The sequence below is a fragment of the Erithacus rubecula genome, assembly GCF_903797595.1.
Source record: "Erithacus rubecula genome assembly, chromosome: 1".
In the NCBI taxonomy this organism is placed as follows: domain Eukaryota; kingdom Metazoa; phylum Chordata; class Aves; order Passeriformes; family Muscicapidae; genus Erithacus; species Erithacus rubecula.
The window spans coordinates 35,471,727-35,496,413 of record NC_136658.1 but is presented as its reverse complement, the minus strand read 5'-3'; the positions used below and the strand labels follow the sequence as shown (position 1 = coordinate 35,496,413).

The window sequence follows — 24,687 nt, the reverse complement described above, 5'->3', positions numbered from 1 at the left end:
AGATCCCTAGGCTGATTTAGAGATAGTGCAAACACATCGTGTAAATTACTATCATGCTCCAGAATAAAACCCAAATTGTAATCTGATCTTCACAGTCACTGTTAAAACGTGCTACTGGAAAAGCAGAAATCCAGTTGCAATTTGAGCTGAGTTTCAAAATAAAGTGGAAAAAAATATTTTTGTTTTATGAACGGCAAATATGAAGTGTAAGTAAACTATTTATGGAATTAAGATGACCCATCTTTGCCTGAAATGTGTGTGTGTGTGTGTGAGAGCTACCTGATCTTTGTTGCCAAAGATAAGTGAAGGTACAGCTACTGATTTCTGCAGATCAGCTCCTCTGATCAATAAATCTATTTCAAAAGAAAAGGAATAATTTCCTAGAACTCTAAGGACTACTGTGAATATTTAGAAAATGGACTGTGTGCAAACATCTACACTGCGTTCATCTCAAATTAAACAAGATAAATCCCTCTCTAGTTATCCAAAATTAGGTGTTTGAACTAGTAATTAAAGCTGCTTTTAAAGTCAGTGAAAGGAGACCAGCACCTCCACAAAGCAATGAAACTTTTCATTGGATGTGTGTTTATCCTCACAGATGGAAGGAAACATTTCTCCACTATAGGGAACCTTGTTGAAGGTTAGACACCAGCAGTGGGTCTTGTTTGAGATTAGATGTAGACATATGAGTCAAGTATATCAGCCACCATTATAGTCAAAAGGGCATCTTCTTTTGGTCTAGCATCATTTGGGATGATCCAGGATGTCCTGTCTAATGTCCAGTTGCCACTCCAGATCACAGGTCATATGCAATAATTTCCAGGCTGTCACAAATGTGTAAGGTATTCTAAAGTGCATCAAATGACATTTTAGATAGATATTTTGGTAAATTAATGAAGTTCAATGAAAATTTAATCCTTTCTAAAAAAAGAATATTGTGTAAGGTAGATCTGTGAGAAATCAACCAATTACATTATCTACCAAAGTATCAACCACAAAAGGTGAACAGAGTAGACACATTATATTCCCTTTCTTGATGTATGTAAGCATGAAAAACCTGTGAGGAAAGTCTCTAATGTTAATATTTGCTTTTGCACAAATATTCTTCTTTCTAGTTTACAAATTGGATTCAAAGACACCATTACTGTCACCAGTACACGTGCAGAAATGCAATGTTTGGCTTATTGTGGAAAATAAGAGTGTCTGTCTCACCCTCTGTTGAGATACAGAAGGGAGGAAAATACCACTCCAGACCCTTGATGAGCTGCTGTACACTGGACTCACTACATCTTCTAGGAAATGAATCCTGATCTTGTATAAAGAATGCAAAACTCCCTCTGAAGTAAAAAAATACCTCGTTCATATGTCTGGAAGCAGGATTCAGCTCTCAGAACTAAAACAGCTTGTGCCCACCTGCTGCTTTAATTCTGAAACACATTTTCAATTAATATCTTGTATAAACCACGAATCCAGAGCAATGTGCTTTACTATGAAGACAGTATTCCAGTCATAAAGTGTGATCCAAGTGGAAACTCCCCAAAACCAGAACATTACACTTATGATCTTGGTTTTCTCCATGACCAACTCTTGCATTGACTATTACACATTTACAAGGTTTCAGTTTTCATTTGGTTATTGTTGTTTAAAGCAGGAGAAGGCTTGCTCTTCTGGCCATCAGTTCCTCCCTTGGATGTGTCCTGGAAGAAAAGCCTCGGCATCCACAGTGACATTAAAATTCGTTTGTATTCATTCCGAAAATTCTGGTTAAGAAGACCATATATTATTGCATTAAGGCAGCTGTTGAAATAGGCCATTAAGTAGCTTATAATGAATAGCCACTCAGGAACTTTTGGTGCCATTTCTGTAGGATCAATGGCTACAGCCAATCCAATGAAGTTTAGAGGTGCCCAGCAAAAGGCAAAAATCACAAAAACAACAAACATGGTAAGAAAGTTTCTGAAGTCACTTGGCTTCAATCTTGGTTTTGTTTCTGACTTGACTCGTCTTCGAACTTGAAGCACTAAAACCCAAATTCGAAGGTAGCAGAAGCTGACGATGGTGATAGGGACGATGAAGTGAATGACCACCACAGCTATTGTGTAGTAGGAGCTTGCAGTCTGGACAAATGTGCATGAATAGATGCGTGGATCATACTTCAAAGAGCCAACAAAAAAATTTGGCACGGTTGCAATTACTGTTAATATCCAGACTAAGGAGACATACAACATTGTATTCCAACAGCTGTACACCTTGTCATAGGCAAAACTATGACATATGTAGCAATATCTGTTTATTGCAATTGCAGTGATGTTGAAAATAGAGCCTATTACACTTAGTCCCATCACAAAGCCACTTGCTTTACAGTGTGTTTCACCCAGTGTCCATCCATTGTGGAAAATAGCTAAGAGCACCAGCGGGTATGGATACAAGGCCACCACCAGATCAGCCAAAGCTAGGCTCACCACAAATGCATTACCTGGAAGGAAAGAAAAATACAGAAGCATAAGTCTGAAAGCAAGCATAGCTGTGAAGAAGAAGAAAAATGTTACATTATTTTGGATGTCTGCAATGCTAAACTATTGGTGATGTCAGCAAACAGCTGCTATATAGGATCAACAGGGAAATGATTTTACAATGCAGCTTGGAACACCACGGAAATATCTGCAGCAACAAGATGTTTCAAATCTGTTGGTGACTGGATTATATCCTCTTTGCTCTTTTTATCTTTAGTAAACCTAGCTACCAGTGAGCCATTGCATAAGAGCATGTTGAGTTGTTTATGTGTAGCTAACTCCATGCTGGATTGATAAAATGAAAAAGGAATAAAGTCTAAACTGTGCTATGTAGGTAAGCCATTATGCCATTCTAACCTACCACTGGAGTGCTAATGGGCTTGAGAAGCAAAAAGGAGAAGGATATACAAAGACTAGGTCTATAGCTAATGAAAGGATGTGTTGTCTTATGTATACTCTAAATTGCTACACAATACTCTGTAGAATAGATATTTTTCTGCATGAATGACCTACCCATACTGCAGTTATTTTCTCATTGGATTGCCTAAGGGTGAATTGTCTTTGCCACCCTCTGCAGAAAGGCATATTTAATTATACAAAGAAAAATTCCATTCATGCAAGAGGAAGTATTCATATTTTCTGATGATGATATTAAGGGAATATAGGTTATATAGTTGAACCCTCTTGGCTCTCTTTTACCATTGTTCTTTTCATCAGTTTGAAATTTCTGACATTGTATCTAAGGGTATTTTATAAAATAGAGAGGTAGGAAACTATATTCCTGAAAAATGTTCTTTAGGAACTTCACTCTAGACAGCAGAGGCACTAACTTTGAATTCTTGGCATTTAGGTAACAAAAAATGTATATGGTTTGTATGGTTTTGTTCATGGCTTGCACACTCTTTTTTCTTTCCCGGAAGTCCCTTGCAGCATGAACTGATATGGAAAAAATCCAAGCAATTTTTAAAATTGTTCATGCAACATAATCATTTTTTGAAAAGAGGACTTAGATGCTCCATTCTACAAATTCTGAGCTTAATTGTCCTCAACTAACAAAGCTGTTCTCCGTATCATATTAAGAACGGCATTAGCTGGAAGTCATAAAAGCAACAATCATGTAGAAATGTACTCATCAAAAATGACAGAATTTCATATCTACTCTGTTTGCTCTGCCTCCTTTACATCTACAGTTTCCTTAATTAAGGGATGGGGAGCTATCTTGCTCTCATATGCTTTAGGAGACCATCATGTTCATCAAAATTTGCACAGCAACAAGTAAACTTAATGGAAAGCAGGATTATCCATCTGTACCCTCAAAAATGCAGCCCATCTCAAGAGTGGTGCACAACTTATTTTAGATAGTTCCTTGTTATGTATTTAGTAGCCTGTTTTATATATTTTAAATGCTACACAAGTCTTTTCATAGCTGCAGCTTTATGATTTATGAGGAAAGATTGAACAAATTAGGGAGACGATTGAGTTGTCATTGGGCCATGGTAACCTCAAATAAGCAAGGCAGGAAGGATATAACCAGTTCCTCTGATTGTTGGGAATCCAAGCAAGCTTCAGTCACAACATGGAACTTTCAAACTGGACACAGAGGAAAAAAAATAATGGCAAGAAAAAGGAAGTGTGCAAACACAATGCTTGGAGTTTGCCACTGAGGACTCTAAGAAAACATAAAACAAGTATTTGTCAGTACTGGCCTAAAGCTGACCCCTTTGTGGAGGAGATGGGTGTGAAGGCCTCTTGGAGCCATGTGGTAAATAGGGCAAAAAACAAAACTAACAAAAGAAAAGGGGCATCTTTTCAGAATATATTTACATCAAGAAACAAGAATTTCCCTGGTGTTTTCTTATCACCGTATCTGACATTAGGACAGAGAAGCTGGAAGTTGGAAGCTGGAAGAAAAGAAGGAAGAAAAAAAGACAGGACTCTTTTCTCTGTTCTAAAATGCCTTTTGGAGAAAGAGAGAATTTAGTCTAGTGTGTGCACTAAGATTAATCTAAAGTCTAAGGCCTTCCAGTATCAGCTTCTACCCAAAATGTAATTGTTCAGTTGAAATAGAGTGGGCATTCAGGTCTTTCAATCACATTTGGAAATTTACTGTGAAGTACATTTAGGAAAATATTTCCAAAGTTTTGAGTGCAATTTAAGACTTCTTGAAAATTCCAGGTGCAATGAATAGAGTGAACAAGGAACTTGACAAAAACATAACTTACTAGTTTACAACTCAGAAGAAAAATGGTCCAATATCTATAAAGACCTCAGGTGATTTGTCACTTCTATGGCTTTTTACAGAGTTGAATGTTCCCATTACACTGCAAAGTAAGGTCCAATGGTATTTTTCTGTCTTTGTGGATGACTTCAGAATTAAGTTTAAAGCTTATTACTGCAATGAATAATCTACAGAAGGAGAGAGAAACTTTTCTAATTCATAAATTATAAAAAAGAAATTAAAAAATCAAATTTATATTCTTGGAGAAATACACCTAACCCAGGGCTTTTAGAGTGGTCTAAATTACATTTATAATATAACTAAGAGGTAACTTTTTTCTGCTTGTAACAAAATAGAAAGCACAAAATTTTCATCTATCTGGAATTATTATCATTGCATTTGGAATTTACTTGATGAACTTTGTTCTTAGATTTCAGTTTCATAGGAGAGAGAGGTATATTCATTTTTTTCCCACTAGAATAGAAAGACCCCTTAATTACAAGCAGTAGCTACTAAATGCCAAATGTCTTGCTAGGTATTAAAAATATGCACTTGTGTTGTTTAAAACACTGATAGTTGAATGCATAAAAAAGAAAATAATTCTAATACTGACTTGGGGTGCAACAGAACTAGATCTGTACTTCATGTTGCATTCCTGCAGGTTGGTTTTTTTATTACAACTAACAGGACAAAGGGAGCTGTCACACCCTCTTGTAATCTTGATATAACTTGATGTTGCAGGAATTTGCTCATGGAACAAAATTTTTGGTAAGGCAAAAACTTTTAAGGGCTAAGCATCTGCCTTCTGAAAAGACAACTGGCTTTTAATGTCTCTACCAAAACCAGAAGCAATTGCAATGAGCAACTATTTTTTAAAAGGTTTTTATTCTGCCTTTGGTTTTAAACTGGTGAAAATGCTTCATTATAGACCATGGTGTTTTTTGGGTTTTTGTTTTTAGGTAGTGCTTTGGTTGTTACACATTTGTTTAATAAGTTTTTATATGTTACATACAGACTTCACCCTCTTAGATCTATGGCATTGGCAGCAGGTGGAGCAGAGAATTAAGTCTTTCACACACTGACATTTGAATTCCCTGTGACAGCACAAGCCAAGACCTAGGGTAAGCTTTGATTTACTGAGACATGCTAATTTGGTATAATGCTCAACAATGTGTTGCTAACAGAAGGTGTAACATAATGCTGCAAACAAATGCCAGAAGGGTGTTTGTCTTCTTAGAATGTGACAGTTTAAAGGCAGTGATATGCTCTTTTGTGGTTTTGTTTCATGATTTCAGATATTTGTGAGGTGTACTGCAGACTTTGACATAAGAGAAAGGGACTGGCAATAGATTTCTGCTAGAACAGTGTGTTTTAGAGAGTCCAGTAAAAAATATAGCATAAACAATGAATCAAAATTGGCCTTCAGTTTATGGAACGTCCAGGTTATTTTTTATTTTTTTTTTTAGGAAACGTGTGTTCTATGAAACTGTTTAGAATTATTGGTCACTACAATTATCCTCTTATATGTACAAAGAAAAACCCACCACTGGGAATAGAATCATAAAATCATTCAGATTGTAAAGGACCTTTAGGACCAGTAAGTCCAACTGTTAACCCAGCACTGCCAAGTCCACCACTAATCCACCTTTCTCAGTACCACATCTATATCCCTTTCAAATACCTCCAGGGACAGGGTTTCCACCACTTCCCTCTGCATTCTGTTCCAGTGCTTGCCAACTCTTTCAATGAATTTTTTTTTCCTAATATTTAATCTAAACTCTCCTTAGTACAACTTGAGTCTGTTTTACTGTTGTCCCTTCCCTTGTTACCTGGGAAGAGAGACCAATTGCTGGCTACAACCTCCTTTCAGGTAGTTTTAGAGAGCAATAAGGTGTCCCCTGAGCCTACTTTTCTCCAGGTTAAATACCCCCAACTCCCTCAGCTGCCTCTTTCCCCAACTCGGTTACCCTTCTCTGGACATGCTCCAGCATCTCAGTGTCTTTCTTGTAGAGGGGGTCCAGAACTGAACATGAGATTCATCAGTACCCAGCACAGGGGGACAATCCCTGCCCTGCTCCTGCTGGCCACACCATTGCTGATCCAGGCAGGATGCCACTGGCCTTGTGCCCACTGGGCACACCCTGGATCATGGTCAGCCACTGCTGACCAGTACCCCCAGGTCCTTTTCCACCAGGCAGCTTCCCAGCCCCTGTCACCCACCTCTGGGGGTTGTGGTGACCCCAGGTGCAGGACCCAGCATTGTCCTTGTTGAACCTCACACACCTGGCTTCGGTCCATCAATCCAACCTGTCCAGATCCCTCTGCCCTCCCAGCAGATTAATACTCCCATATAACTTGGTGGTGTCTGCAAACTGAGGGGGCACCCAATCCCTTTGTCCAGATCACTGGCAAAGATATCAAACAGGACTGGCCTGAGAAAGAATGCCGGACTCCAAAAGCTTAGCATGTAAAAAGGACCTTGAGATTGTGGCTAAGACTTGCAGACTCCTGGACTGGAACAGAACTGTGTTCTGGGCCCTACATCTGCAACTGTGAGTTAGTGCTGGAAGCTACATTTGCAGGTGAATTTTAGGCTTATTAAACAGATCTCTTAGTTGTCGACACAGATTTACCCAAAAGAGGTGTCTAAGTTGCACTGTAGTTTTTGAGATGATGATTTTGGCATGCTTGGCAACTAGGCATGAATATAATCCAGAACAAAACTCCTCTTTTTCTGCATCACTCTTCTTCTCCCTCTGGTTTAATATGGGAGCACCAGTTCTTGCTGCGAGTTTGGTGCAAAAGTTAAAAGCTGAGTAAAAAGGCCTGAGGTTTGTAACCCCTGGGTGCACAGTTCTGCTCGCCTGTGGCTTCCTTCCTCTGGTGCTGGTGGGAATGGTGGTGGTTCTCTGTTGCCATCTAGTGCAGGAACCACAGCAGAGACAGCATATTGCATCACCTGGCAGGGCAGGAGGAAAATGAGAGACTGGTTCTTCCAAAGAAAAACACTGATCCTTAATCAGGCACTACATTTATGGGGGGATAAATACTTTCTGGGCTTCTGATACTTTCTGAGGTTGTGGGAACTTCTCCAGTTCTGGGTATTTTCAGAGAGAAAAGGGGAGGCAGAGAAGGCAAGACAGGCTCTACTGCTAGAAATTTCACTGTTGCCTAGTGGTCAGGACATTTCCATGACAGAAGAACCCTTCTTTGAGAAAGACTTGAGTTAATGTCTCCCGTAGTCCCCAGAGAGTGCCCTACTCACCAGCCCTGCTGCTCTTCTGGGGTAAGCGTGCTTGTCTCTTTCTAGGTTATGTTCAAGAATTTCAGCCTAGAATCAGAATACATAGGTTACCACTTGTATATAGAGTGCTCTTTATCAGTATGCTCATCAAAATAAAAAAGTAGGAAATCCTTCTCGTGACTTAACATCTGGGAAGCTGAGATGGACAGGTGCAGGAACTCTCCAAGACACTGATTAGGAAGAGCACTCTAGGTTCATGAACCTTGCTCTTACTTTTCTCTGTTTGATAATACCACTTCTGGGAAAAGTGGCAGCACTGGTCTGCCTTTCTTCTCCCAAAGGACATCATAGTGGCATACTGATGCTGAGGGATGGAGGCAATAGAAGAACTAGAGTTATTAAATAAGGCTAGCTGTATTAAAAGCAAATGAAAAGGAAGGTTGCTGCACTAGGTAGTAAATCCTTAACAGATTTTGCAGATGTAAAATTTTTACTTGTGTTCAGAGGAAGACTGGAAAAGTATTAGTAAGAGTACTTATTTGAAGTACTACATTTGAAGATTACTTAATAGACATACCGTACTAGATTTAGGAAATCCTCTGAGATGGAAGGAATCACAAGTTGTAATAATACAGAAGCATCATGCAGGGTTGCTCTGCTCTCTTTTTCTGCTCAGTGCCTGCTTCCATCTACTGTTAAAGGCAGAGAATGAGTATAGCTATGCCTCATTCTGTGTGTCCAGCCATCTGAAACTGAGCTGCAGGCTCAGGGAAGAAGATCCCTTATATCCATGTCCTAACAGTGAAGTCAGGCTCTTGCCTTGAGGATAATCTGGGATGGAAAAGGCCCATGTTGTGAGAGAATCAGAGACTTGTAGAATCACAGAATGGTTTGAGTTGAAAGGTATCTTAGGCATCATCTTGTTCCAACCCCCCTACTATAGGCAGGGACACCTTCCACTGGATCAGATTATTCAGTGCTCCACCCAGCCTGGCCCTGAACACTTCCAGGCTTTGGACATCCACATTTTCCCTGGGCAACCTGTGCCAGTGCCTGACCACCCTCACAGTAAAGAATCACTAATATCTAATCTCTGTCTACCCTCTTTAGTTTAAAATCTCCTATGTTTCAGATGTCACACAGGGAGCAAAGCCAATATGTTCACTCTGAGGGCTTTGCACTAAGGGGACCAGTGGCAGCCCTGCCTCAGAACCTCTGGGTGCTGAGCACAATCACTAAATAACAACTACAGACTGTTTGTTCCCTGGTTCATGATAGGAGTCATGTTTTCTATATCTGCCAGTACATATCAGCTTAATTTTCTTCTCTTGAAGTAATCACAACTGTTGATTGCTTCAACCAAGAAAGAATAGGAAACCTAGATGTACAACTGCAAGTATAAAAACTCATTTACTGCTGACAAAGGGACCAATGTGAAAAGCTGTAAAGTACAACAGGTGCAATCTAGTTAGATCCTGTAAAGAGCTGGGCAACCTATAATCTTTAATAACTTTTTTTTCCCAGTGTCCCAGGACTATATTGCATGTAATAGAAAAAAAAAAGGTGAAATATGTAGGATTTTATAAGATGTTGCTTTGTGAAAGAAACAAACAAAAGCCCTTCGCAAAACTTGTTCCAGATCAGCCATAAAAGACTGAAGGGTGGAAGCAAAAAAAGTAAGGATACTTCACTTCTAAAAACCCTGGAAAAAACTTTATTATGCCCTGACAGATTTTAATTTATACTGTGTGAAACACCAGCTCATTCTATCTCCTTTCTCATTACTTTCATCTTTGCTACTGTCTTTAAACTGTATTTGTGTCAAAGGAAATTATGTTGTTTTTTTTTTCTTTGTTACTGCAACAAAACATTGTTCAAGTCCTTAGAATAACAACTTTCACCTTCTTTTAGAAAAAAAGACAGGAAATTGAAAAATGAAAATAATTTTGTTCATACTAAAACCATGTTTTGTTTTGTTAAGCTGTTTGGTTTGTGTTTTGTTTTATTTTAATATTTGCTAGCAGATTACTTGAATTTGAAAAACCAAACAAACCAATAAATCTCAGACATTAGATAGTTCTATTTTAAAATATAAGGCTTAAGATATTATTGAAGATACTGAGGCTGGTGTATGAAGTGAATAAAACTGGGGACTATTGGCTACTGTGGGGCACACTCAGGACCAATTTGCCAAGAGATTTGATGAGCCATGATATGGTGCATCTTGTGGTTTAGCCCTGCAAACCAACTTAAACAGCCCAGAACTTTTTGACCAGTGTAAATGTTGGCATCTCCTGTTACAGAACCAAAGTCATGCAAGCGGCAATTTCCACAGTTGTTTACCCAATTTTTCCATAGGACTGCAGGTGAAGGACTTGCAGCCTGGGAAAAATTTGTGCTAATAATGTACTTGTCAACTGATTCCATCTGCTTAAAGAAACCAAATCTGAGCCCATCATTCCTGCTATGTACTTCTGGGTGTTCCTGTGTTCGACTCCCAGACACACTGGAGGATCCTGGATTTTTATAAAATAGGATCTGATACACTGCAGTAAATAGAGTACAGGGAACATCTAATTGGAAAACACATGTTGACAGGTTGCCAATGCTTCTAACAGCATATGGGGTCCCTTTATTATAATCTTTTCTTCTCTTGTTTTCTGTTTCAACATGGAAGAAAATAGATGATACTTGATGAAATTGGCCATTATAACCTCTCAATATGGAAAAGTCTTACCCTTTCTGTTCTGAGTTTTTGGAAGACCTCATTCTTTACTGTACATGCATAGGGAGACAAATGTCTTCAGAAGCTGTTGTCAGTCTCTGCCATCTGCTTCTTTTGGAAACAAGGTCTTAAAGCAAAGTACAGTGACATGATTCATCTTATAATGCTACTCATAGGTTTGTAAACAGCATGTGAACAGATGAATAAATAAAATGCTTTTACAGAAGATGATTGTGTATTCTCTTCTAAAGTATAAGCTGCTTTGTGTTCCAACTCAATACAGACAAAGTGTGTAATGATCATTTGCTGAATCAAGGTCTTTTCTGAGTGCCAGTAGAAACCTTGAAAAATGACAAGACAACTCTGCTGTGGCTGGGCCTGCAAGCCATAATATTGTTGAGATAGGTAAATGAGGGGTGATAGGCATGTAACCAATATAGCCATAGAATGATGAAAGCTGGATTTGATCTCTGGAGTTCATCTAGTCCAACCCTCCCATCCAAAGAGGGATAAACAGTGGGTTGTTCAGGACCATGTCCAGTCAGCCTTCCACTGTCTACCCAGAGACCCAACAACCTCTCAGGGTGACCTGTTCCAGTAAGGAATCAGGGTACAGGATATTTACTGTTTTCACTAGGGAATAGAGGCAAGATGCTGTCACTTTTGTGACAGATGAGGGGTCTACTCGATCTACTAAATAGCAGTGGCTACTTAAGATCATACCTGTTAGTATGCATGCAGAGACCAGACAAGGTCATTAACAGTGAGCTAAACTTGCTTGGTCAGAAGAGACCCCAGTGCAGATTAGAATAGATGGGGCTTTGTTTTTCTTACACTTCTGCCTTTGGATCCTTTATGAGCAGAACCTTTTGAACAACCTTTAACTGGACAAAAGTGTCTGAGCTAAACAGAGAGCTTGGACCAATAAACATTTCTAGATCAGTAAATCTACAGACCAGTAAAGGTACAGAACTCTGTGGGGGTAGAGCATGGAGTTCCTAAGGGCTGCATGGAAAGAAGCAGGAGGCACCAGCTCCCAGCAAAATCATTTCCAGAAAGCAATTCCCATGGGCTTTAGCAGGGCTAGAATGTTCCTCCTTATCTAGATACTCACATACTAGGTTCAGCTTACCCTGCAGAATCCTGTTCCACAAGCTGCTTTGTGCAACCAGCCCTTCAGACCAGCCCCTTGTGGCAGCTCCAGCTGGTACACCAGTGAGTGACCTGGTGACCTGTGATCCAGAAAGAGACATGTGGGTGACTTCTGTCTGCCTAACCTACTGAGTCACACTCTTCTACTCTGTGAATACACTTGCAAACTAGACAGAACCAATATAATTTGAAATAGAAATCACTATATATAAATCACTATATATATACTTCAAGAAAATGTCTGAGAGTGTTTGAAGGTCACCTACCTCACTATTTTGTTTGCTCTCCATAAGCAGAGCAGATATTCTTGCTTCATCTTTAACCAGGAAGCTGACTGTACAGCAAGTTTTACAGTCTTTATGGTCCTGGCCTGCCAGATGTTTCATAAGAGTGACTAAAGATGATTGTATTGTTTTTAGATTATCTAACCAAAGGCATAATTACAGGACCTCAGATTAGTTAATTTTTCCTCTTCTTTAAAACAACAGATGCACAGTGCTGCAATTGGACTCTGGATTGTGTAGTTGAGGTTTCATACCCAGCACCCATTTTACCTATCATTATGGTAATCATAGATAAAATCTTACAAATTCTTTCAACCCACTTATGAGTAGATAATTTTTTTAGGAAAATCAGTGTGGTTAAATCATCCTTTTACAAGGCCTGCCCCAAGATCTGATTAATATTTTATACATTTTGCTTCTAATAACAGCGAAGTGAAGAATAAAAGAAGAAAGAGAAGTCTTGTTTAACATGAAAATTGATTCAGAAAGTAATCCTCTGTCCATGACCTCTAACCCCACTTGTGAATATAATAACAAGTACTTTTGTAGTCACTTGAAAAATATCACAGGGAGACTTCTTGTCCTTGAGTAGAAACGATCTAAACTTCCACAGCACAACATTCACTTTCTGGCACTATATTTTATGCCAGTAAAACACCTGGAGTATAATGGTGCACTATCTGACTTGTGGCAGGGAAGCTTGAATTTTAAATATTCTTTCTGTCATGACCTCTAACATAACAAGACAAAGGCATACAAAGATACTAGTCCCCTATTAATATTTTTTTTTCCTCTGTAACAATCCAAAAATTTCACCCTGTGCATTCCAGCAAGTAACAACTGATTTCAAGCAAGCTGGTTGGAACTTAGTCTTTTGAATATATTCCCAAGATTCTTAAGAACCTTAAGTGGCAATTCACAGAAAGGAGGGATGGACAACTCCCAGTTGGCACATAGTGACTATACAACTTGCAGTCTTACTTGTCTTGAAGAAAAGCAGCATGTTTTAATATAACAGCCTTTTATTTGTCAGTAGAAAAGCTGATTAGGACTGACTACTTCTAAGAACATATTTTAAAAGTCCTAAAGAATGTAGTTTTAATGAATTTCACCATGGATAGGATCTGCACAGAATGGGCATCTTGAACAGACACTTTTTTCATTAAACTATGTGGACAATATTCAATAGGTAAGTTATTTTTACTTGAATAAGAAGTAGGACATAAAAATACCTAGATTGATTATTATTATATATAGTCACAGATGACAGCTATCTCACAAAACGTTCTTTTCCCTATTTGCACTCAAATGAAATGTTGTGTATGCTTGATTTGGAAAAAAGGAACTGGCTTTAGAATGAGAGGACACCGAGAATTTCAGGCAGTATTGGAGCAAATTATAGAGACATGAGGATGCCTCATTGGTTCCTGTCATTTTTGCAGTGATATATTTTACAACTTGCTGCTAGTTCTAAACTTCCAATTAGTTAACATAATTGTATTTGCAAGGGCTGAGCTACCAAGCAGATATTTTTCCTGTTAGTCAGACTCTTAGCTCCTGTAGCTGCATGTGATATCTTCTGACAACAATTGTTGCCTATGTTGCAAATATGGCAATCTAAACCAACAGGTAAGCAGATGTTCTATAGCAAAATGATTACAATATTTATGGAACTATTATATAAATTATTATCTTCATATGGTATTTAAACACTGAAACTGAACCTAGTCTATAAAAAACAGCTAAAAAAATTAGTAAGTCTGTCAGAAGTGTTGTTTTCTCTGAAGACATAATTTAAGCAGCATTTATTAAACAGTGTAATCAGATACCTCTACAATTAATAAATAATTCAAAAAGAATCCCAGCAATCAATATTCTAGTCATTTGATGAACATATTTAGGTTGTTTTTATCTGTTTTCATGTCAAGACATAGCTGTTTCATGTGCAGCTGAAATGTCAGGAAAATGCTGACTTCCTGATATAGCTCAGTCCTTATCAGTATGGGGATCGAAAGTAAAACAGAAGATTCTAAAGCAGCTACTGTTGTTAAGGAGGACACATCACAGTGATTTAGACATGTTTCTGTGGGATTTTGCTATCAGGAAATCTGTTTTATCCCCATATCAAGATGGAAGGTTAAAAGGCAGAACAACTGCTCGGATTGATTTTTAGGAAGATGAAAATTGCCATGGCATTAGCATTCCTTTCTGAAAATGGAAAAAGGGTTTTATCAGCTCTGGATAACATGGCTGTTTCCATATGTATTCCTGGAAACAAGGCAATAACCAAACTGTGCCAAAGTACCAATACTTGTAAAGGATAACTTGTAAGAAGCTAAAATCTGAAGCATATCTGAAGGTAGTGATACTCATAATAGATCTGAATTGGAGTAGGAGTAGAATTTACTCCTAGAGGCAGAGAATGGCTTGTCACCGATTTAATGGAATCAGAGAAGTCTCCTATAACATCCTCAACACAATAATTCAAGTCACCTGGTGAATATCCATTTGCTAAGAATAGATGAAAAATTAGTCTTTTAAGATGAGTTGTCCTAGTGCTCTGTGGGGAGGTTTGGTCTCTTAGCTCTGGCTGACTGTGCCAAAGAGCACCACGAATCCTTGAATTGCTTCTGCTGGTTCATCCAAGAATAGAGCTTTACTGCAGAGGGTCATTCCTCATGCAGTCAGTGAGTCTTGCAAAAGGAATGTCAGTCCAGAGTCCAGGAGAGAGCTGGCAGGAAAGGGAGTGCTCCTAAGACACAGTGGAAATACCATAATATAGCTGCTAAGAGCTCCTTCGAATTGCCTGTATCTGAGAGTATGTTTGTGTTGGTTATTTCAAGAGATGAAGGGAAACTTATTCATACTCTGAGCAGAAATAAAAAAAAAAAAAAGGCAAAAGCCAAGTGACTGTATTAGACTAGGCCTTATGGAGAGCCTGAATACAGAGTTGTAGGAAAAGCATCAAAAGCATTGCACTAACAGCATCCTTTGGTTTTCCTTCCCTTGAAACATGGGTAGGGTGGACTTGTGCCAAATGAAATACACAGCATAAATACACCCTTAGATTCTTCTTTACTAATTCAAGAAAACATACAGCTCAAATAAATCCTTTTCATTCTATTTACCCTAAAGATAAGCATACCAATGGTTCCACTTACTAAATGGAATAGGACTTAATATTAGACTCTAAAATAAAAGTATCTTGGACCTGATCTTGGAAATAAACTTTTTGCTCATCAATAAATGGAATACTTACTGTACAGGATAAAAGTAAATGACAATTTAGAGCAATGATAACTTGTCAATAATGTATAATAACTGCTTCAAAGGAGGATACAAAATACCCTGTGGCTGCAGAATAACCTGCCCCAAGTTATAGTTTTACCCATAACAGGATTCCCTGTGATGCAGGTTGATAGAGAAGTTATTTTTCTATTTTATGATATTTCTGTACTTCTAAATATTTATTTCAATCCCTCTAGGCTCATAATTACTTTACAAACTTCCTATTTCTGAAATACTTTACAATTCTGTATCCTTTGGATTTTTTCTTTTCTACAACAATCTTAGGCTTAAATTTTCATTTTTTTTCTAAATTTACCTGCAAGATTCACCTCTTTTGTTAAAGAAACTTTCTTATTTTGCAAATTAGTAATGCTGGCTTTTCACTTTGCTCTTCTACTCTTGGAATTATTTGCATGTTAAAAAAGTTAGAGTTATTATTTCCTAAGTACCTTTGAAGACTTATTTTCTCATTTGGTAACTGTTTGAAACTAGTCTCACAAAAAAAAAGGATGAAATTGGTGATGGACTTATTCTGTTTCCTCCCAAGAAAAGAAGCATAATTAGAAGTATGAGATGAGTCATGGGCACATGACTGAATAGTTCTAGAAGTTATATAGAAAGATTTGGAGTATTGATCATTTGGGGGTATTTTCTGGGAAGAGGTTTCATGTCTTCATGGACAGACTTCACCTAAGCATATGGGATACCAGCTTGCAATCCAAGCTGGCAGAATGAATAAAAAGAACTTGAAGTTGAGAGATGGGAAGAGAGCTTGAGAAGAAACTATATAGTTTCTTCACTTAACACCCAGGGCAAGGGAATTTTGGCTTCAGGAAGGTGGTGGCAAAAAATATAGAAAATAGGAGCTCAAACATTGTGGAGTTCAACTGGAGTGATAATATAAAAAGCAATAGAGTCAGTTAAAGGGTGCAGGAACCTATGCAATAAAATAGGGGATCCAAGCCCAGTGAAAAACAAAAATAAAACTTTATGGAAACAATTCTGTTAGAATGGAATTGTGCCAGTGATCAGGGAAGAGAAATACTGACCAAAAGGTCTATAAGGAGAATGAAGAGAGATATTGAGAGAGAGACATATTGAGAGTGAGAGAGAATATCCTGGTAAAAGCCAAAATTGCATTGGGGAAGAGTTGCAAAGACAATGTGCAGTGAAGAATGGAGAAAACTGAATTAGGATGAGAACGTCTCCCTTTTAGTAGGAAAACACTAATGGAGCCAATTTAACATCAGGACAATGCAGGTCCTCATATGTAAAGGGGAAAATAAGCACAGAAATGGCAGCTGAGCTCTGGATATACACCCAGCAGATTTCTTCAATTCAGAGTCTATTTGCCAGTTTCCCCCAGCCTTTGTTTTCATAAAGAACAAAGACATCCCTGAAGAGCCAGCGATAGAAAATAAGGTTGTATTGAAAGCAGATGAGATTATTTTGGTTAAATTAAATAGGAGAATAAACAAAGCAGACTAAGAAGGGGGCTTGCACATTTTGATAAATAAAAGAAGCTAATTAGGAAAGTGAAATCAGCTGTATTGAGAAGCTTAGGGACTTGAATGTGGAGGAAGGTTGGCATTTCTTCATATTAAAGGTACAAAAAATATTCTCTGTAATTTGCATCCAAAAGAGGAAAAAATATGAGAAAAAGTTCCAGATTTAGATGGAGAAGTTGTCTCAGTAAGGATACTGGGGACAAGAAATGAGGCTAGAAGTAATATATATATCCACCAAAGAAAACTGCTGGAGAGAGCAAAAATGGGTAAAATGAACACAAACAACCCCCCTAAACTTCTTTGACTTTGCAAAGACTTCTAAAATGACTATAACGCCCTCTCAACACAGTAAAAAAGAAGAAAGGGAAGACAAGTTATTGGAGGAGGGGGACTCTGAAAATCGAGTTAAAATGTCTCCTGGTTTGAAGGAAGATTTTGCTAGACATTTTAATAAGGACAACAGTGGTGGTCTTGGGGACAAGGCAGGCTGACAGGTGAGGGATTAGCATATCTACAACAAAGCAAAAATATCAGAAAGATTGAATACACTTGATGGCAGGAACTTTTTAACATCTGTTATCTCAGAGATAATGTTGTGTTCTGAAAGTACTGAGAGCTACATGTGGGACCTGTAAAAAGGGGCTGAAATGTTCTTTAGTCTTCACTGCCAATAGGGAAGTGCAGATTTCTCTCAGGCTTGAATGATTTGATTTCTCTCAGAGTTTGGCTCCCACATGCATCCCAAAGAGCAGTGTTGCCATGACTCACTTGCAGCTGTGGTGCTCTCACACTTTACTACCCATTTCCTCCTCCTTTGCTATGGTGCTGCACAAATGCTGTTTCTTTTTGCATGAATGGTGCTTGCAGTAAGTCAGAAAAGCAATTAGTCAGGGAGTAATAAGAACAATAAAACCATGTTGCCACCTCTGGAAGATTAATTTATCTACCATAGAGTATATGTTAACATGGCACCTGTATTCAAGGTGGGAAATTGTTGAAAAGGAAGAATGAATTGAGAAATCTTTGGGTTCTTAATCTCAATTGTAGCCAAGACTGGAGAGACAAACTCAGAGGGATAGGAAAATTAAAGATGCACATGAAGACAAATGGAATAAAATTCAATGTGAGCTTATACAAAGTGGCTGTACCAACTAATCTGATCATCTTTATTTAATAAAAGCTGGAGTTGGACTTTCTGGATCTGGGAGGTTGCTCAAAATAGATCTAGCCTTGGAATCACCAGGGTACCACTTACAGTCTGTTGCTACCACTGCCTGGACAATGATGAAAGAAAATTGTTGGACCAGAGGGAGATAACCTACATTGAACTAATTTTGTCTGTTTCAGAAGTATTACATCACAAAACACAAAGAGAACTAATGAAATTTTGTGATAATACAAAGTTGAGAGCCTCCACTGATACATGGAAATGTCAAGATCTTTTTTTGCTTGAGGACTAAAAGACCAGAAAGTGGATAGAGTACAATAACATGAGATATGAGGTCAGGTACTGTAGGAATAATTGTGTAACAAAAAAAAAAAAAAAAAAAAAAAAAAGAGAGAGCTGCATCAGCAAGTGACTGCACCCAGAACAATCACCTATATGATGCTACCACATAAAAGGAAAATGTGGCTTCAAGGCATACCAGGTCCATTTTGTACATCCAGGAAAGGATAAAACAGAATAGAATGTTAATATTTTCTTGAGGGTATTGGTGGTACTTCATCTGCACTACTGGGAACAGGTCACTTTTCTGTTTAAGACATTAATTTAGTTTGGATAAGGGGTCTGAAAAGCCTAAAAAACCCAGGAAAAATGAAGGGCACAGTTACTTAGAGGAAACTAAAAGTATTTGAGTTGCTCACTATGAAAAAAGAAAAAGGTTGAAGGGTTTATATGTTTACTCCCCATTAATATTGCACAGAAGTTCTAAACAAGTGGAGAAACAATCCATTCAAATTAAATTACAATAATGATATCCACTCTGAGTAAGCAGCTAATAATCACAAAGTTAAAATAAAGTGAAAATGAGTTTGAATCATAGTAAGAGATAGAAGAGTTTTATTTTTAGTGTTGGGTTCAATGAATGCTTGTGGATGCTGAAGCTATGTTCCCATCAATTTCTTAGCATTGAGCACTTTCAAGCTGAATGTGAGAGAGAATATGAAGGCCAAACACACCCAGCTCCAGAGCTAAGAGCTCCTTGGATCCAGGGTCCAAGAAATCAGGAGTACAAAAGCTGAAACCATCAGAGTGGGATCTCATGATCTGCTCATCAAAATGTGTTCTCATCAGCATCACAGCTGGCATTTTCCAATTTTTCCAAGCAGTGTCAGAAACAGGTTTCTGCACTGTAGTTTTCTAAGAGATGGATCCCATCACAGGAAACAACTGTCCTGTATCTCAGTAGACAGGAAAAATAATAGGGGAGGAATAAAGAAGGGAAAGAGAACAGCTGTGCCCAAAGAGATGAAGAGTAACTGAAAACAGCACTTAACAATAAGGATAACTTACCTTCAGGTATATCACAGAGACGTGGAGTGAAGGCTATGGAAAGGGAAAGAGATTGGAAAAGACTACAAGGCTTGTTATATTGCTGAACATGTTTATTTAGCAGATGGATAAGTACCAATATTATAATTCTACATGCAGGATTTTTTATTTTGTACATATGTACATATGAGAAGCATTGTCCATCTCTAGAGCCATATACACATTAGACAGAACTAAACATGCAAATACACCAATGTTCTTACAGATAAAAGAAACATGAATTTTGATTTGTGTTGCAACAGCACCTTGCTATTATAATGGAAATCAGTCTCATTGTGCTGTGTTAGCTGATATATATAGAAAGGAAAATAGTGGAGAGGGTGAAGAGGGCTGACAAAATGCACTAAAAATACCACTTTCTGCTAATGCATTATTTGGCAATGCACCAAGGTTAATATTAATATTCTGCCAAAAGTCAAAGGGTTCCAAGTCCTCATTACTATTTGAAATTATATTGAGTTAATGTGCCTAATTCTCACTTCTCACTGATTTTATGCTGGCTTTAGTACCAAGGAAGTATAAAAGGTTTGCTTTATCTCTGTCCTCTGGGAGATGCCTTGCTGGTTCCCACCTTTTAGAGTGCTTCCCACCAGGTTCTTACCCCAGCTCATAATGCTATATTTATAGTCATGGCTATACAAAAGTATCTTTAAAGTTCTTAAAAGCATCTAGTGGCTTTGATTTACTTGATGTGCCTTCAGGATACTTGATCACCCAGCAGTGGTTGTTGAGCTCCTGTAAACTTTAACACTTCTAAAGTTCAGCAATGTAAAAGCTGCCTTCAACTGGGCATGCTTAATTGAAGACACACAAAATCAATAATTGTTTTTGAAAATTCAGAACACATTTGACATTTCAAATAGAAAGGCAAGCTGATTTAATTTCATTATTTCCACATACAAAGTTTTATTTAATTTTGTAGTGTGATAGATGAAATTACTCTCTTCCCAAATTAGAACTGATAAAAGCATTAATTTCTGTAAATTAAATCACTTTGAGAGATCAAAAGTTGCTCAGCCTCTCACAGAAAGACTGGGTGCACTTATGTAAGACAAGAGTGTTGATTCATACCAATTATGCTATGCATTACTTGGAAGAGTCTTTACAGATTTTCCCCATAACCAAATTTAAATGTGGGAAAGAGGCTTCTGTATGATCTGAAACAATCATTATGTTGTAAGGCTGGCAAAAATCCCATGTTTGAGGAAAGAATGAGCAACGTCCAGAAACATCAATCCTACCCATTCTTTATTTCTCTCCTGCTGAACATAATAAGCACAAGTCCAAAGGCTAATAGGTCATTTTATTTCGCTCCAATCTTGTACCTCCCATTATATAACAACATTTGAATATATTCACTTTTGATCATGCTCTAATTTTCAGGAGAGTGATGCACAATTACATTGTTATCCAGTTATCAGATCTCCCTGTGAAGTTTAGAACAGAATGGTGTTGACAAGTCCTGGAAAAACTGCTAAAGCCCTGTATTGCTTTCTGAAAGTATGATTACTTCTTGTGCCACAGAAGTACATAGAACTGGTTAATTTATTCCTTATACACCTGTGACTTATCTGAAGTCCCAAATGCTCATCCAAAATAAATCTCTCATTAGCTTCTTCAGAGGGAGCTGGGTGCTCATGATGCTATAGCTCTTCCTTTTTCCTTCGATCATCTGGATGTCTTCCTGTCATAACCATTCCCTTAACTTCATCGTTTTTCTTTTCTGACAAGGTCTAACGCCTTTCATGCCATTTTTCCTCACCATTTCACTTTCTACTGCATTCACTCCCCCTGCAAGTACAAATGTGTCATTTCTTGTCCACCTGCTTTTCCATCTTCTCTCCCTGTCAGAGGCTAAGGGTTCCCAAGTACTGCCTCAGCTCTCCACTACTTTCCCAACCCCTTTATCACTCTGCTCACATCAGTTTCCAGTCCTCTTTCACTCTGCTTCCTCCCTAAGAAATTTTACCTGAAGAGACTTCTGTGGGTATTTACCAAACCATGCCCTTTCAGCTTCACCTCCGAGAGTCATGTCTCCCTGACGTAAAACTAAGAACTGCCAATTGAAAAGGTACTTAACCTTACGAAGATTATGCTGAAGGAATTCCCTGCTGTTCTTCACAGCACTTATCAAAGATAAAGAGATCTTTAGGACAAGGTCAGCGACATCACATTAAGGATGATCCTAGAAGGAGATCAATTAGTGGGTATTTGAATCGGATAAGACGACTACGTTTGTTTTGGTTTTTTTGTTTGTTTGTTTTTCTCCCAACAGTCCCAGAGTGCCATAGAGTACTTTGATCAGCATCTTGAAACTTACTCTTCCAGGCATTACTCCCGTCCAGTCCAAACCTTCCCCTTTGCTGTTTGGGCGAAGGGAACGTTTCAGAAGAGAGCCCTCTCTCCCTCCCCCTGGATGGGATTTGATGCCTTTGGCCGGCCTCCCTCTCCAGCGAGAGCCTGTTCCCTTGGAGCTTCCCCCCTCCGGAGCCAAGGCGCGAATCCCTCGGGAACTCTTCTTCCCCCGGCGCCGAGGGGGCCGGGAGAGCTCCGGTGAGTCACGGCGGCTCCCTCGGGGCTCCCTGTCCCACTTCGGGGCTGCATCCTGCCCGGCTCAGCCCGGCTCAGCCCGGCCCCCCTCGGGGCTCCGGCTCCGGGGCGTGCCGGCACTACCGGGCTCGGCAGGGCTCTGCTTCTCTCGGCTCGGTGCCCCGGGACGGACAGCCCAAGCACAAGCGCATGGAGCAGCGGCTGCCTCCTATGTTCGCCCCTCGCTCAGCCAAAGCATCCTTTCCAGGCGCTCTCAGGTCCGGCGCTGCTCGGTGTGGTGTGATCGCTCAGCCCCATGTGAACGGGACTTGCCGGCATCCCCCGTCTGCAGTTAGACGTGCAGCGATGGGGGAACGCAATGCTTACCCCTCCATAAATTGCTTTTGCACTTAAGCACGGTTTAGCTTAAAGCAAGGGCGAGGGAGCTCTATTCCCCGTTAGCAGGAGCTCCGGTCACGGCACGTGAGACACGACAGCGCTTGGGAGGCGACACCGGCTAAAAATCCCAAACCAACACCCCCTCCACCCCCAGCGGAAACAAGCCAGCAGTTCTCACTCCTTCCCCGAGGCAAGGGAGCACCTGCTGACACAGAGCAGCGATGGCAGAGCCCTCTGGCTCCCAGTGCGGGGAACGCAGCGCTTCGGACTTCTGCCAGCTCCCAGCAAAGTTTGGTTATCCCGACCTGCGTGCGCATGGCAAAACGAGGGAACCCGAGTTCCGAAGGTATGAGGAGTTCCGGGAAGAGCTAAGAACTATGAGAACTGTAGTAGGTACACCACAATTTCGGGGGTAGCACTTTATACTGCACCGACATCCAGCATCCAGCCGAGTGCAGGTGTACCCAGCTCTGAGCATCAGGGAACAATCGGTTCCATCAATGGGGGAAGCTGGAGGAGGGGTAGGATGCGCTCGCAGAGGGATGTGCGCGAATCGGGCAACCTGGCCAGGAGGCAAATCAGGGAAGCTGGTGCATAACTACAGAGTTTTGTAGTTTGGAACACGTGTAACCAGCCCGGCAGAGAAGAGCAGATAAAGCCAGTAAGTTTAGCAAGTAAAAGCTGCAGAGCAACATTCTAGCACACACAAGGAAAAACTACAGACACAATGCAAAGACAACAGCCCACTTTATTTGTTGAAGGATATGCTATGAGGAAGGAGACAAGAAGGCGATTTCATGTAAGACTACCTTGAACTCTGATGCAGGCTCCAGAGAGCGGGATGAGCCGCTTCCCCACGCATGCACAGCACCGTATCTTTAGGACTCTTGAATAAGTTTTAAAAGCTCCTCCTTCATTCATCCGATCGCTTTGGGCACGCTTTTTGTCGCCGGTATTTTAAGCGGATGGCACGGATTCCCCTCCCTGGGAGCTCCGTAGAGACCACATAGTGCCTCATGAGGAGCCACTGAACGACCTGCATTCCCGGACGGAGAGCAGGACGGAGCTCGAGGGAGCGCAGGGGCGGCGAGCTGAGCAGGGTGACTGAGCGCCTGGGGTCCCTGCACACACTACAGGGCAAGAACCGATGGATGGGGGCTCAGGTCCCCCGCCTCCAGCGGGCGGCCCGCACGGACTCGGCTCCTCAGGACAGCTGGAAGCGAGGACCAGGACAGCGGCGGGACTCCGGGCGCTCGCCGCTTCCTGCCACCGCCGGGCAGGGTGCGGGGTCAAGCCCTTACCTGAGTTCCGAAGCTTGCGATTCTTGAAGACGGAGAGGATGACCAGGAGGTTGCCCAGGATGTCCACCACGGTGGTGAAGATCAGCACGCTGGACAGCACCGGCACCACCCAGGCGGGCCGCGGGGCTCCCGCCGCCGCCGCCTCCCGCTCCGCCAAGCCCAGGCGGCCGCGCCCGCCCGGGTCACAGCAGTTCCTCAGGGAGCCGTTCTCCAGCATCGCGGCCACCCCGTCCCGGCGCCTCCCCGCGGTGACCGGCGGCGGCCCCGCGGACTGACCGCGCGGGTGGCGGGGACGGCTTTAAGGGGCGCGCCGGGCGCTGCTCCGCAGGGAGGGGCGGGCATGGGGCGGTGCCAGAGCCCCCTCCCCTTTCTCGGGCGGCGGGGGAAGCCCGGGGGCGGGTACGGCCCCGCCTGCCGAGGGAGGGAGGGGCGGCCGGCGGGAGCGGGGAGCGGCGAGCGGGAAGCGGCGAACGGCGAGGGCGACGGGAGCATCCGCGGGAGCATCCGCGGGAGCATCCGCGGGCAGCGGGGGCGGCCGCGCTCGGCCATCCCCGGGGACAGCGTGCGCGGCCGGAGAGCCGCGGTGACAGGCGAGGGCGGCGGAGAAACCCCTGCCCCAAAGCGCTGCCCCTGCCGCTGTCTCCGCCGCCGGGAGAGCGCTGTTTTGGGGGCTGTTTGTGTTTTGGTTCTGGGGACTGGGTTTGGTTGTTTTTTCCCCTCCCTCCCGTGGCTCGGACCGCGGTGTTCCCGGCGGCGCAAGGCCAGCGTTCCCCCCGCCTCTCTCACCGCCAGGCACACGGTGCGCCCAGACGGAGTTCCTGGCACATTCCCCCGCCGGCCTGGCAGCAGATCTGAAGGAGCTGTGCACTGCCTTCGCCGTGGCCTTGTGCCTCTCGTTTGAACACAGCTGCCAGGTCCAGACTAAGGGCAGCGCTCGGGGCAGTGGCTGCGAGCGCCGCGGACGGGACGTGC

The 24,687-nt window shown here is 41.2% G+C and overlaps 1 protein-coding gene across 1 annotated transcript; it reads right to left on the bottom strand.

Annotated features, from left to right (window-relative positions):
- Window positions 1-420: 420 nt before the first annotated feature.
- MTNR1B (melatonin receptor 1B) lies at window positions 421-23,938 on the bottom strand. Its single transcript, XM_079317141.1, has 2 exons — window positions 23,716-23,938; window positions 421-2,476 (listed from the first exon to the last, which is right to left on the bottom strand). The coding sequence occupies exons 1-2, from the start codon at window positions 23,930-23,932 to the stop codon at window positions 1,608-1,610; spliced, it is 1,086 nt and encodes a 361-aa protein (XP_079173267.1). The 5' UTR covers window positions 23,933-23,938; the 3' UTR covers window positions 421-1,607.
- Between the last annotated feature and the right edge of the window lie 749 nt (window positions 23,939-24,687).